Source organism: Balearica regulorum, chromosome 2, assembly GCF_011004875.1.
Source record: "Balearica regulorum gibbericeps isolate bBalReg1 chromosome 2, bBalReg1.pri, whole genome shotgun sequence".
Classification (NCBI taxonomy): Eukaryota; Metazoa; Chordata; class Aves; order Gruiformes; family Gruidae; genus Balearica; species Balearica regulorum.
This window is the reverse complement of record NC_046185.1, coordinates 168,049,559-168,064,240: the sequence shown is the minus strand read 5'-3', so window position 1 is coordinate 168,064,240 and position 14,682 is coordinate 168,049,559. Positions and strand designations below refer to the sequence as shown.

General features: G+C 58.7%; 1 protein-coding gene across 1 annotated transcript; it reads left to right on the top strand.

The window, feature by feature from the left end:
* Window positions 1–453: 453 nt before the first annotated feature.
* LOC142600838 (uncharacterized) lies at window positions 454–8,617 on the top strand. Its single transcript, XM_075747202.1, is given in 11 exon segments — window positions 454–528; window positions 1,346–1,465; window positions 2,283–3,342; window positions 4,034–4,118; window positions 4,915–5,056; window positions 6,341–6,522; window positions 6,524–6,556; window positions 6,666–6,792; window positions 7,363–7,470; window positions 7,650–8,438; window positions 8,441–8,617. Coding segments are annotated over 11 exon segments (2,829 nt in total). The 5' UTR covers window positions 454–494; the 3' UTR covers window positions 8,590–8,617.
* Window positions 8,618–14,682: the final 6,065 nt, after the last annotated feature.

Genomic DNA, 14,682 nt, shown 5'->3' with positions numbered 1-14,682 from the left:
GTCAGGCACGATTTGCCCTTAGTGAAGCCATGTTGGCTGTCACCAATCACCTCCTCATTTTCCATGTGCCGGATCATAGTTTCCAGGAGGACCTGCTCCTTGATCTTGACGGGCACAGAGGGGAGACTGACCGGCCTGTAGTTCCCCAGGTCTTCCTTTTTTCCCTTCTTAAAGCCAGAGATGCCTTCAAAGCTGTCACAGTTGTGGGTGTGGGAAACAACTGAGCCTTGCTGAGCCATCCTGAAATTGTTTCCTGGGTTCAGGCTGTGACACGGCGCCTTTCCGTAGCAGCTGTGGACCTGCACTGCGTTACCCCGCAGTCTGCTTTCCTGGGGGAGCGGTGGGGACTGGGGAAGACAAGACGGACGAGGCGGGGAAGTGCCAAGGCAGTGCCTCCTGCGGTTTCAGGTGCCAGCGGTGTGTGAGGATGCCGGGGCCAGTTTGCCAGAGCAGGGGAGCTCAGACAGCCGGCAGAAGGAGCTCTACAGGACGCCATGAAGGGGAATTACGAGGCTGTGGCATCTCTTGGTGAGGATCAGTCTCTATGCACGTGTCAGACACCTTATCGTCCCCTGGGCTGGGTCCAGCGTATGACGGCTGTAGGCTGCTGTGCTGTCTGGGCGTTTGGTCTGGGGAGGACAGGTAGTGAGAGGTGACGCCGTTATGCATTTAAGGTCTGGTGCTTCTTCGGTATGGGTGACAACTGTGCTTCATGCTCACCCTGTGCATCCGAAGAACATCTCATCTTGCCAACACAGCAGCGCTGTCAGGGGGCACTCACACTCTGCCAGGATGTGGCCCTCTGTCAGCCCTGACTTGCCCTGCGAGGCTTTGCCCCCGCGAGCAGGAGCATTGCGGGAGGAGCAGGCGTCCGCTGGAGTCCTGGGACTCAGCACAGTATGTGCGGGGGCAGAGGACAGCCCTCCCCGCACAGTCAGGACAGGACATGGTGGGGATTTCAGGTGACGTGCCCATGCTGTGTCCTGCAACCTGCGTTCCTGTACCGGTTTTTGCCAGGACACAGGCTGTACATATACCACCCTGTAGGGATTTGCTGCAGGCAGTCCTAAATTTTAGCACTAATCATTTTTGGCTGAAATTTTAAAGGCTGAGTGCCTGAGAGTCACTTTTTCTTGAAAAAAAGAAATGAAATCTTCTGAAATCATTTGCCTGGTTTGGCTGACACCAGCCTGCTTTCTCTGATGGTCCTGGCGAGCCTGAGTCGCTGCTCTGGGAACCCAGGACCCCTCCGGGCACCCCACAGCTCCCACTGTGCGAGAGTAGCCCTTTAGCGAGGGGAGCTAGTGCTGGTCCCCAGTTTGTACCGCTGCTTCCTCCTTCCCAGGGCCCGGGGACACCAGCTCCAAACCTGTTCTGCTGCCGCTGGCCGAGGATGGGGAGGATTTGGGTACGAGGACCCACGGGCTGCCGGAGAAGGGAGCGATGCCGGGGCACTTCGGTGACGGTGAGTCACAGTGGCTGCTTGGCAGCAATGAGAACGAACGCTAACGAACAGCCTGGGCTGGGCACGGTCTATGCCAGGTGTGCTGCTCTGCTGCTGCTGCACACCGCTGCTGCACGCCCACAGAGTGAGGGGGGTCGGAGCCTGCTGCAGCAGTGCCCCTGCCGCTCCTGCTAGAGAGAGGGCCAGCAGAGCTGATCACATCCCTGCAGGGAGCGTTTCCAGTCTTGCATGGGGTTGGAAGCTGTTGGGAATTCAAGCCATGTGACTGGGGGCTCCTTAAAACTTCTAAGACCAAATCTGTAAGCCCAGAAGAGCCCACTTGCCAAAAAAGAGCAGAAATTATGGAGGCCTGGGGCAAGGCTTAGCGCGAGGGTGGCTCTATGGTTGTTTGCCTGCAGCCAGACACTCCCTGCTGCTCCTGGATGATTTGCTTTGATCCTTTTCCCCAGGTTCACCCCCCCTAAATTCTGCCATTCCTGACAAAGTTCCTTCCAGGACAGAGGACTCTGCAGCCTCCGCTTTCCCTTCACGCTTCCTCTGTTTTGGTTTCTTTACGAGTGTTGCGTTGTCAGTCCATCAAATGTCCCTGAGGTCCAACCAGACACCCAGATACCCCCCAGAGGTGCCAACAGGCCCTCCACCTCATGTGTCCTCCTCTCGCTTTGCTCTCGGTGGAACCTCCCTTCCCCCTTTCGAACAGCGCAATTTCTGGTTCATCTCACCAATGTGCTGCAGGGGAAGCTCGGCTCCTGCTCCTGCACTGGGACTGCGGGCGTGGGAGAGCTTTCCTTGCTGGGAATGACTTGCTGTCTCTCAGCAGGTGAGAAGATCGTGATCAAGACAGAAGAGCAGCAGCCCCAGGAGGAAGCATCTGAAATCCTGGCTCTGCCACGGGCACCCTTGGTGAGACTGGAAGAGGCGGTTCCCCTGAGCCGGGAGCAGCCGGTGCCCTGGGAGAGCCACGCTGGCTTGGACGGACAGAAGGCAACAGGAGAGGGCTTAGGGGAGTTCTACAAACATGGGGCTGCCCAGCCTGAAGTCAAGCCCATGGTGGTGCCGGTGGAAGCTCACCCTGCCCCAGGCTTGCCTTTCCCAACAGAGCACGTGCTTGGTGTGGGGACTGCCCAGCCGTTTGCCCTGACCCAGGGAATGCCGCTGGGAGAAGAGACCACCACAAAGGTGGCCTCGTCGCAGCCCAGCTCGGAGGAGCATCGTCCCTGCGCCGTGGGGGAAGAGCCCCGCGCGCTCCCACTGGGATGGAAGAGCGTCCGGCTGAAGCGCAACCTCCTGGCACGGCAGCAGAGCCAGGCGAGGAAGAGCAATGGCTCCTTCATCTGCACGGCCTGTGGGAAAAGCCTGGCCCACCACGCCGCGCTGCTGCGGCACCAGCGCCTGCACACGGGCGAGCGTCCCTTCCAGTGCCCTGCCTGTGGGAAGAGCTTCAACGAGAAGTCCAACCTCAACAAGCACTACCGCATCCACACCGGGGAGCGTCCCTACTGCTGCCCTGCCTGCGGCAAGGGTTTCATCCAGAAGCACCACCTCCAGAAGCACCAGCGCATCCACGGGGTGCAGCTGCGGGGCGGGTGGGCAGGCCGGCCCGCGCGGGCCAGCGCTGCCGGGGAGCGGCTCTACCGCTGCATCGAGTGCGCGGAGAGCTTCCCCCAGAAAGCGTCGCTGGAGGAGCACCAGCGCCGGCACACCCAACAGCGGCCCTTCCAGTGCAATGGCTGCAGCAAGAGTTTCCGGCACCGGCAGTCTCTGAACCACCACCAGAAAGTCCACGCCATTGCCAGCTCTCCTGCCACCAGCTTATCGAACCGCGACCGGGAGCCGAAGACCAGCCCCTGCAAGGCTTTGACCCAGGATAATCCGTAGCACGAGGGCTGGAGAAGGGAAGGTGCAGCGTTTCTCCAGGCTGCTCCGCAGAGGTGCACCAGCCTGCGACGATGGGGCACACCAGGCAGCTGGTGTTGCACTGCCACAGGGCTCGTTGCACTGCCGTGGGGCTTGTGTCACCACCGAGAGGCTCTCCATAATGCCGTGGGGCTCTCTGCACCGCCGTGGGGCTCTGCACCACCTGGGTCTCGAGGAGGATGGAGGCAGGCTGATGTGCTGCACAGGCATGGAAATGCGCAGGGGGGTAAAGGAACAGACCCAAGAGGCAGCAGAGGAAGTTCGGTGGCCAGGGCCGAGCCGGGTTGTGCTGCTGCCCCGTGGAAGGGGGATTCGGCTGAGGAGCAGCTGTGTTGGGTACGGCGGAGTGGGGGGTGGAGTGGTTGAACTCAGGGTTATTTAAGCACTACCAGCGTGGAGGTGGCGTGGGGGCATTTGTTGGCCTGGGTAGGGGCATTCGGTGGCCTGGGTAGAGGCCATTGTGGCTGGGCAGCAGTTGGGGTCATCGGATGAGCCAGGAAGATTCTCAGATAAAAGACTGGGCTGACGTGGTCTCCTGTTGTGCCCTGGGGCAGGCTTGTGGGGGCTGGCACCGTGCCACCTCCACCCAGCCAAGGGAGCTTGGGTATGTGGGAGGGTAACTTATAATTTAGGCCTCTCTTGTGGGTGCAGCCAGGTGTGCAGCTCCTGCTTGGCACGCCATGGGCAGCTACCCCACATCTGCGCCGTCACCCGCTTCTTCCCATCACCTGTGACGGTGTGGGGCCCTTTGCTCTGGGGAGAAGAGCTCAGTCCTCGCCCCAGCCCAGCGGTGTCAGGCACCCTGGGGATGAGACCTCGCAACTAATGCAAACCAGGAGCCTGAGTCTGATGGGGCCCTGGCTGCCACTCGCTCATCCCAGGGAGGAGAGCCATCCCAACCATGGTGGGAGGAATGCGGAGCTGCCTGATGGGAATCCAGAGCTGCCACTCACAGCCCCATTCTGCAGGATCTGGGCCCCATAGGACTCCCTGGCAGTGCTGAGGGCGCATTGGCAGAACAGAGTGATACCGCCCTCCTGCCTGTAGCCCTGCCTGCAGCCCTGCTCATGGCGGTCAGGGCCCCTCCATCGCCTGCCCTTCCCTGGTCCCCTTGGCCACTCATCCTCCTGCTTGTGGAGGTCCCAACCTTCCTGGCCACAGTCACCATGTGGTAACTGCTGCAGTGGGGGTGGGCTGGCATGGGACAGCGTCAGGCCCTGGGGTCAGGGTATCCCCAGGGCTCAGCCCCCTGCGCCCGCTGTGCTTGTCCCTGTGTGGGAGCACCCAGCATGGCTCCGCGGGGCCCAGCAGCCTGGGTCCCTGGTGGAACCACCCCGGCCCTGGGGCTCCCCGGGGACGGCGCAGGCAGCACTCCCGTCCCCCTGCTTTGACATGGGAGGGTCCCTGGTAGAGGGTGACAATGACATCCCTGGGGTGTGTGGGTTACAATCCTGGGGCATGCCCAGGAGGCACCCAGGATGATGGTGACAAAGGGCCAGAGCGTCCCCCTGCACGGCCCTGTGTGGCTGCAGAGTGGCTGGGGGCTCCTCAGAGTGACGGGACGGAGTGCAGAGGCTGGGCCCAGGCTCCCACAGAGGCTGCGGGGCCTCGTGGTCCAGCTGCCCCACACACGGCCCCCTCGCCCCCCACCGTCCTCCCGGCCTGGCTGCGATGGTGGGTGACAGCCCCGCACCGTCCCTACACGTAGAGGAAGTGAGGGAGCTGCCAGCAATGCCCCAGGGACTCCCCGAAGGCTGGAGCTGCCCTCTGCCTGGGCGATCTGCGATATTGCTTCACCAACAGCGCATGGGGCTCCAGCTCAGCCCCCAAAAACCAGTGTACAGACAAATACTTTATTAGTTCCTGTCCTGGTTTCGGCTGGGATAGAGTTAATTGTCCCCAGGAGCTGGGAGGGGACACAGCCAGGACAGGTGATCCAAATTGGCCAAAGGGATATTCCATCCCATATGACGTCATGCTCACTCTATAAGGGGGGAGCTGGCAGGGGAGGACAGGCTGGGCATCGGGTTCTGGGCGGTGAGCAAACTGCATTGTGCATCACCCGCTTTGTCTGTTCTGTTCTCAGTCCTGTTGCGGCCCTTCCCCTCTCCCTTTGCTGTCCCAGTAAACTGTCCTTACCCCAACCCACCAGTTTTACCTTTTTCCTCAGTTCTGCTCCCCATCCCGCGGGGGGGGGAGGGGTGAGTGAGCGGCCGCGTGGTGCTCAGCTGCCGGCTGGGGTGAACCACCACAGGGGACACCCACATCCCCGCGAGTGGGGACGTGGGGAGCACCCTCCCCCCGAGCCGAGCTGAGCCCAGCCGAGCCGATGCGGGCAGCAGGACTACAGCTCCCGTGCTGCACCGGCGGCGGGCAGCCCTCCCGGGCTGAGGCGGGCAGGGACAAAAGCGGCCCTGGTGCAGGTAGGGGCGGGGGGCGGCGGGCCCGCAGCACGGGGATGGGCGCTGACCCCCGCCCCGAGAGGGCACCCCGGCCCCGACGGCCTCTCCCCTGCACTCCCCTCTGCCGGCCGGCCGCCCCCGGCCCTGCCGGCCCCCCCCGGTGCCCGGCGCCCCCCCGGTGCTCGCCCCTGCCCGGCCTTTCCCTGTCTCGCCACGGGGCCCCCGTGCCCAGGCGGACACGCTGCTCCGCGTCCCACCCGCCCGGACCCCCTGGCTCCGGCCCTGCCGACACGGGCGCTGGGCAGGGGTCGACTCGGCCCGGGACGGGATGGGACGGGTGGTCAGACCCCCCGGGACAGCCCGGCACATCTTGCTCCTGCTCTCCTTGGGCACCGCAGGCCCGTTTGGGGAGTCGCGAGCTTCCCCAGGGCCCCTTTTCCTGGCGAGTTCTCGCCTTTTGCCGGCCGGCTGCGTGGGCCGCGCTCTTGGGGTCGGTGCTTTTAGCAGGAGTTTTGAAGGCTCTGGCTGGAAGGGAAGGCGGCTGTTGGCAGGTAAGTGCGCTTCTGCCCGCGATTTCTTCTGAATCCAGGTGTTGTGCTTGGCAGGGCCCCTCTGTCCTTGCTGCGCCGGCCGACGCGGCTGCTCACGGGACAGGCCTCTCCTGCGGACCCCGGCGCATCCCACCGCCGTCTTCCCGCACAAGTAGCTGTACCTGCCTCCGTCTGCGCGCCGAGGGCCAGCGGCACGCCGGACTCCAGGCCGCTGCGGCAAGGTGGGGGTCTGAGCTGTCCCGGCGCTGTCCGGCACTGGCAGGATTTCAGCGGAGGGGCTCGGCGAATGCGCGGCAGGGCGTGCTGAGCCGGGCGTGCTTCTTGCTGCAGATGTCGGTGACCTTTGAGGACGTGGCCATCTACTTCTCCCGTGAGGAGTGGGCAGAGCTGGCGGACTGGCAGCGGCGGCTCTACCGGGAGGTGATGCTGGAGAACTACCAGGCGGTCGCCTCGCTGGGTGAGGACTCTCTCCGGCGCCACCGGGCTGGGGTCGAGCTGCAGTTCACCTCTGTAACGGAGCTGGAGCCTGGAAAGGGAAAATCCAGCTGTCGCCGTTGGTGCCCGAGCGCTGACGTAGGGGTTGTGATCGCAGGTTTTACCCTGCCAGGCAGCCTCCTGCGGAGAGCGGTCCTGGTAGAGAGACTAGGAGAATGGAACGGGATAGAATAGAATAGAATAGAACAGAACAGAACAGAACTGGACTATTTCCTTTGGAAGGGACCTACCACAACCATCTAGTCCCGCTGCCTGACCCCTTCAGGGCTGACCAGAGTTCCTGGCTGACCAAAGCCTCCCTGGCGCAGCGATGAACCATTCCCAGGCGCTGTCAGCAGGCAAGCGGACGAGGTGACAAGGACAAGGCGAGAGGAGGCTGTAGGTGCAGGGACGGGGGGGCCGAAGCTGTAGACGGGCAGGGACAGGAGAGAGGAGCAGAGTTGGGGGGAGATGCTGGGGCTGCGGGTGGCGGGGTCCGGCGATGCTGTCCCGGCAGTGCGGGAGAGGGTGCCTCTCTCTCTGCCCCGGACAGGCTGGCCTGTGATCAAGCCAGAGATCATCTGCCAGATGGAGCGAGCAGAGCTGCCGTGTGTGCCAGACCCCCCCAGGACACGGCGGAGCCACTGGACCCCTGTCTCAGGTTGGTACCCGGGGGCTGTGAGGGTTCTGGGGGGTTCCAGCAGCAGCGTCCCCTGGGCCCCAGATGCTCTGTGCAGCAGGAAGGGTGGGTGTTGGCGGGGTGCCCGTGCCGCTGGCCATGGGGAGGGGTCCCACGTGCCCATCCAGTCCCCAGCAGTGACCCCAGCCTTTTCTCCCCAGCAGCCGGTGACCCTGGGACGCAGAGGGAGGCTGGGGGGGTCCCCGAGGGGCTGCCAGCACCCACCACCCTGCTCCCAGGGATGCCCAAGCGGGGTAGGAGGCGTCGGGGGCGCTCGACCCACAGCCGGCCAAGCAGGAGCCGGGGGCGTTCCTCAGGGTTCCCTCGCCTCCACCCCTTGCCGACTCCCTGCCCGCTGGAGAAGACCCCCCCAACATGTCCTGAGTGCAACAAGAGCTTCAAGCACCAGTCAGCGTTGGCCGGCCATGTGCGGAGCCACACGGGTGAGCGGCCCTTCGTCTGCACCGACTGTGGCAAGTGCTTTGGCCACAAGCGTCACCTGCTGAGACACTGATACCTGCACACTGGTGAGAAACCCTTTGTCTGCAGCCACTGCAGCCCCCACTTCAGCCAGAAACGCCACCTGGTCACACACGAGCACATCCACACTGGGGAGCAACCCTTCATGTTCACCCACTCCCCCAAGTCCTTCAGAGACCAGAAGACCCTCACCGTCCACCAGTGTGTCCACACAAGTGAGCAACCCTTCACCTGCGCCCACTGCCCCAAGACCTTCAGGTACAAGAAGACCCTTACAGCCCACCAGGACATCCACACCGGGGTGCACCCCTTTGCCTGCACGCACTGCCCCAAGGCCTTCAGGGACAGCAGTACCCTCACTGCTCACCAGCACATCCACACAGGAATGCGCCCCTTCGCCTGCCAGCAGTGCCCCAAGGCCTTCAGGGACAAGAAGACCTTCACAGCCCACCAGCGTGTCCACATCACTGAGCACCTGTTACCTGCACCCACTGCCCCAAGGCCTTCAGGGACGAGAAGACCCTCACTGTCCACCAGCGCATCCACACTGGTGAGAAGCCCTGCAAGTGCAGCGAATGTGGCAAGACCTGCAGCCAGAAGCATAACCTGAAGAGGCACTAGAGGATGCACCAGAGACCACTGGCGGTGCCAGAGGCTGGTTGGTGGTCGGGTGGGTGTCTGTCTCAGGTAGAGAGGAGGGCAGAGGACAAGCCCTTCCAGTGTGGCCACTGCAAGAAGTGGTTTCGGGATGAGGGGATCATGCTGGCTCAGCAGCAAACACACAGCACTCCCAGCCTGGGGCCACCTCCGCAGCCCGGAGCCCCCTGAAACTGCTGCTGAGGGGCTGCGGGGTGCCAGGGACTGTGGGGAGATGTCCTGGTTTCAGCTGGGATAGAGTTAATTTTCCTCATGGTAGCGGGTATAGTGCTGTGGTTTGGATTTGGGATGATAACAGACTGCTGTTTTGGTTGTTGCTCAGCAGTGTTTACCAGGTCAAGGACTTTTCAGCTTCTCCCACTGCCCCGCCAGTGAGGAGGCTGGAGATGCACTAGAGGACAGGAGGGGACACAGCCAGGACAGGTGACCCAGACTGGCCAAATGGATACTCCATACTATAGGGCATCATGCTCAGTATATAAACTGGGGGGGAGCTGGCTGGGGGTGTGATCACTGCTCAGGGATGGGTTGGACATTGGTCAACGGGTGGTGAGCAATTGCATTGTGCATCGTGTTTCATGTATTTTATTATATTATTATTGCTATTTTATCTTCCTTTGCTATCCTAGTAAACTGTCTTTATCCCAACCCACAAGTTTTAGGTTTTATTCTGATTCTCCTCCCCATCCCAGCGTAGGGGTGAGTCAGTGGCCATGTGGTGCTCAGCTTCTGGCTGGGGCTGAACCACGACAGTCCTTTTTGGTGCCCAGTGTGTGGCCCAAAGGGTTGAGCTAATGACAGATCTCACAAGAGTGTATTAAAACAAACTTATTATAGACCTTTATTATAGTATTTAAATAGCCACTGTTCACAATGGTGTTTTGTTCCTTCTCATGGCTGTAGTATGTAAATCCTTACTTTCTGTACCTGGGAGAGAATTCTCCTTTTGCTGTACTCTGTAATATCGACTAATGACATGAAAACATAGCTGCTCATGAGGTTAAGCTGGTATTTATACTCGGCATTGCTGTCATGTCCATATCTTGCAGTGATCCCTTGGAAATTATTAATAATTACACTCTTCACCTTTTCTCGTTAGAGACACAATCTATGGGGAAGGCAGGGGGCATACTTTTCCCAGCTCCTTCACCTTCCCTTTCCCACCAGGCTAGTTACAACAGCTCTTGGGAGTTTTTAATGCCCTTGGGATGTTCAGACCAGCATGGTCCTATTGCTATGTCTCCTGAATGTGTTCCAGGTCTTGTTCAGGGTTCGACAACTATGTAAGAATATCCCCCAGAGATCTGCCCCGAGGCTGGGTAGTTGTGAGTGGCAGGGTGTGTGGGACAGCACGGGCAAGGACCTAGGGCAGTGGGCACCTCCCGTGCTCTGGAACTTCACCCCTGAACAAGTGCAGAATCCTGAAAAAATGGTAAAATACTTGGAAAAAGGATGCTGTCACCCTGGCAATTCCAGAGAGACACAAATCACTGCAAGGTGCTGGGGCCTGGCCCATGCCTACCGAGGCCTGTTCAACACCATTCAGAACCCTCAAGGGGAAGAGAAGGTCTCTGGATCTGACCGCCAAACCAAAGGCACCGCGGTTACTCCAACCCCTGCAACAGGCTGTGCAGCTGAAGCAGGGGACAAACACATGCCGGTATCAGTTGCCCTTATAGACAAGAAGAAATACTGGAAGCAGAAGTCATCTCGTTTAGTAAGGCATTGAGAAACTTCTCTTAAGAAGGAGCAGGAGGAAGAAGCCCTCCTCTGCAGGAGGAGGCAGACTAATCTGAAGCAGGGCCATCATGAGAACAGGAGGAAGAGGAAGAATTCCCTGCTTCCCCCAGAGGTAGAAATTAGCAGGTGGGTTTCTCCTCCTCCTGAGAGGGAGAGGAAGAACTCTTAAATGAGACATTAACCACCCTATCTCTATCCCTCAAACCTTGACGCACGAGTACATGACTTCCAAGGAAAACCAGTCATGAAAGGGGATTCTTCCAAGAAAAATGCCACTCCTGTTTCCAGTGGGCAGTTCCCCTGACCGAGTGGAAGACCTACTTGTACGTATGATCCTCTTGAAGGCACCTCTAAGTCATTTTTACAAGAAGTGAGTAGCAAATATGATGAGCAGGACTAGAGGGGCCCTGCCTCCAGCCAGGTGGAGGAGAGGCACAACCGGGTTTCCTGGACCGTGTGGATCCGATGGCCTGGCACGTCAGACCCCCAGGACAAGGCTCTAGTGGACACCGGTGCACAGTGTCCCCGAATGCCATCGAGCCATGAAGGGGCAGAACCCATCTGTATTTCTGGAGTGACAGGGGCATCCCAACAGCTGACTATACGGGAGGACAAAGTGAGTCTAACTGGGAATGACTGGGAAAAGCATCCCGTTGTGACTGGCCCAGAGGCTCTGTGCATCCTGGGCACAGACTACCTCCGAGGAGGGTATTTCAAGGCCCCAAGAGGGTACCGGTGGGTTTTTGGCATAGCTGCCTTGATGGGGGAAACTGAACATCTGTCTACTTTGCCCAGTCTCTGGAGATGGGGGAAGACCCTTTCATTGTGGGATTGCTCAGGGTCAAAAAAGAACAGGTGCTGATCACTACCACGAAAGTGTACTGTCAGAAATATCGCACCAACTGAGACACCCTGATTCCCATCCATAAGTGATTTGTCAAGTGGAAAGCCAAGGAGTGATCAGCAGAGCCCACTCACCCTTTAACAGTCCCCTATGGCCAGTGCAGAAGTCCAATGGAGAGTGGAGGCTGACAGTAGATTATCGTGGCCTGAATGAAGTTACACCGCCAATGAGTGCTGCCGTGCTGGACATGGTGGAACTTCAATATGAACTGGAGTCAAAGGCAGCCAAGCGGTACACCATGGTTGATACCAGGAATGTATTTTTCTCGATCCCTTTGGCGGCAGAGTGCAGGGCACAGTTTGCTTTCACTTGGAGCGGCACCCAGTACCCCTGGAGTTGACTGTCCTGGAGTGGAAACACAGTCACCATGTTTGGTAGTCTTAGAGTCTTGGAGGTGGTTGGTCCTGAAGCACAGCTCCTCCTGGCACCCCGACTGCCAGTGCTGGGCTGGATGGTCAAAGGGAGGGTCCCCTCTACACATCGTGCAGCTGATACCACATGGAGTAAGTGGGTGGCACTGATCCCACAGCAGGCTCGAATAGGAAACCCCAGCCACCCAGGAATTCTGGAAGTGATCACGGACTGGCCAGAAGGCAAAGATTTCGGGATGTCACCAGAAGAGGAGGTGACACGCGCTGAAGAAGCCCCACTGTATAATAAACTGCAGAAAACGAGAAGCAATACGCCCTGTTCACTGTCGCATTGTGGGAAAGCATCGGAGGTGGAAGGCTGCTGTGCGGAGTCCTACACGACGAGTCGCGGAACTGCTGAAGGAGAAGGGGAATCGAGCCAGTTTGTGGAAGTGAAAGCCATCCAGCTGGCTTTAAACATTGCTGAAAGAGAAAAGTGGCTGATGCTCTACCTCTCTACTGATTCATGGATGGTGTCAAATGCCCTCTGGGGGTGGTTACCACAATGGAAGCAGAGCAAGTGGCAGCGCAGAGGCAAACCCATCTGAGCTGCTCCATGGTGGCAAGATATTGCTGCTGGCTAGAGAAGCTGGGTGTGAAAGTACGTCACGTAGATGCCTACATACCAAAGAGTTGGGCCACTGAGGAGCATCAAAACAACCGGCAGTGGATCAGGCTGCTGAGATTGAAGTGGATCTGGACCGGCAACGTACAGATGAATTATTTATAGCTCGCTGGGCCCATGGCACCTCAGGCCGTCAAGGAAGGGATGCAACATAGAGATGGGCTCGTGATCAAGGAGTGGACTTGACCATGGATGCCATTTCACAGACTATCCATGAATGTGAAACATGCGCTGCAATCATCAAACTGAGCGGGTAAAGCCTGTCTGGTATGGAGGACAATGGCTGAAATAAATATAAATATGGGGAGGCCTGGCAGATTGATTACATCACACTCCCTCCTGTAGGAGATGCAGCCGGGGCATTGCCAAAGCCACAGCGGCCACCCCCACACAGCCAGGAGCAGTCTGAGGAGCATCAGGAAGGATGACAGAGCCCTGGGAGCAGCACCAAGGGACTCTGGAGCAAGGTAGTGTTTTTCTCAATCCTCCTGGTCAAAAGGAAGGGGTATGAAAGGGCCAGTCAACTCTGGCGAGTCAACAAATGGTCACAGGACTGGTGCCACAGCAAGGGCTTTGGCTACCTAGACCATGGGACTCGCTTTGAGAAACCTGGTCTGCTGGGGGCAGATGGGGTCCATCTGTCAGAGAAGGGCAAGAGCATCTTGGTCATAGGCTTACCAAGCTGGTGAAGAGGGCTTTAAACTAAAGTTGCCAGGGGAGGGGAACCTCAGTCCATCCCACTCCTACCAGTCTGATGCCAGTGCCAGCAAGAGATGCCCAGAGCCGGGAGAAGGATCGCAGGTCAGCAGGAGAGCACCTGAAGTGCAGCACAAAGGAATTCCAGCCAGTCAGTCAGCTTCATCTGGGCCCAACTGAAATGCCTCTGTGCAAACACCCGTAGCATGGGGAACAAACAAGAGGAGTTGGAGACATGCACATGCCTGCAGGGCTGTGATCTCATCGGCATCACGGAGACGTGACGGGGTGGCTCCTAGGACTGGAGTGTTGGAATGGAAGGCTACAGGCTCTTTAGCAAGGACAGGCAGGGCAGACGAGGAGGGGGTGTCACCTCTATGTCAATGACCCGTGGGAATGCATGGAGCTCTGCGTGGGGGTGGGTGAGGAGCCACCGAGAGCTTATGGGCCAGGGCTGAAGGGAGGGCAGGGACAGGGGACACTATAGTGGGGGTCTGCTACAGGCCACCAGACCAGGAAGATCGAGTGGATGAGGCCCTCTACAGACAGATAGGAGCAGCCTCACGGTCACAAGCCCTGGTTCTCATGGGGGACTTCAACCACCCTGCTGTCTGTGGGAGGGACAGCACAGCAAGGCACAAGCAGTCCGGGAAGTTCCTGGAATGTGTGGATGATAACTTCCTTCTCCAAGTGACAGAGGAGCCAATGAGGAGAGGTGCCATGCTGGACCTTGTTCTCACCAACGAGGAGGCGATGTGAAGCTCAAGGGCAGCTTTGGCTGCAGTGACCATGAAATGGTGGAGTTCAAGATCCGCAGGGCAGCGAGGAGGGTGCACAGCAAGCTCACTACCCTGGACATCAGGAGAACAGACTTGGGCCTCTCCCGGGACCTGCTTAGTAGGTACCATGGGACAAGGTCCTGGAGGGAAGAGGGGCCCAAGAAATCTGGTTAGTATTCAAGGATCTCCTCCTCGCTCCTCAGGAGCGATGCATCCCAACAAAGAGGAAGTCAGGAGGCCTGCATGGATGAACAAGGAGCTCCTGGGCAAACTCAAACCCAAAAAGGAAGCCTACGGAGGGTGGAAGAAGGGCAGGTAGCCTGGGAGGAATAGAGAGAAACTGTCTGAGCCACCAGAGGTCAGGTTAGGAAAGCTAAAGCCCTGACAGAATTAAATCTGGCCAAGGACATCAGGGGCAGCAAGAAAAGCTTCTATAGGTACGTCAGCGATAAAAGGAAGACCGGGGAAATTGTGGGCCCCTTCCGGAAGGAAACAGAAGACCTTGATACCCAGGATATGGAGAAGACTAAGGTGCTAAATGACTTTTCTTACCTCAGTCTTCACCGACAAGTGCTCCAGCTGCACCGCCTAAGTCGCAGAAGGCAAAGGCAGGGACTAGGACAATGAAGAACTGCCCACTGTAGGAGAAGATCAGGTTTAAGATCATCTAAGGAGCCTGAAGGCGCACAAGTCCATGGGGCCTGATGAGATGCATCCACAGGTCCTGAGGGAACTGGTGGATGAAGTGGCTAAGCCACGATGCATCATATTTGAGAAGTCGTGGCAGTCCAGTGAAGTTCCCGCTGACTGGAAAAGGGAAACCAAACCCCTCATTTTTAAAAAAGAGAAAAAAGGAAGACCCAGGGAACTACAGGCCGGTCAGTCTCCCCTCTGTGCCCGTCA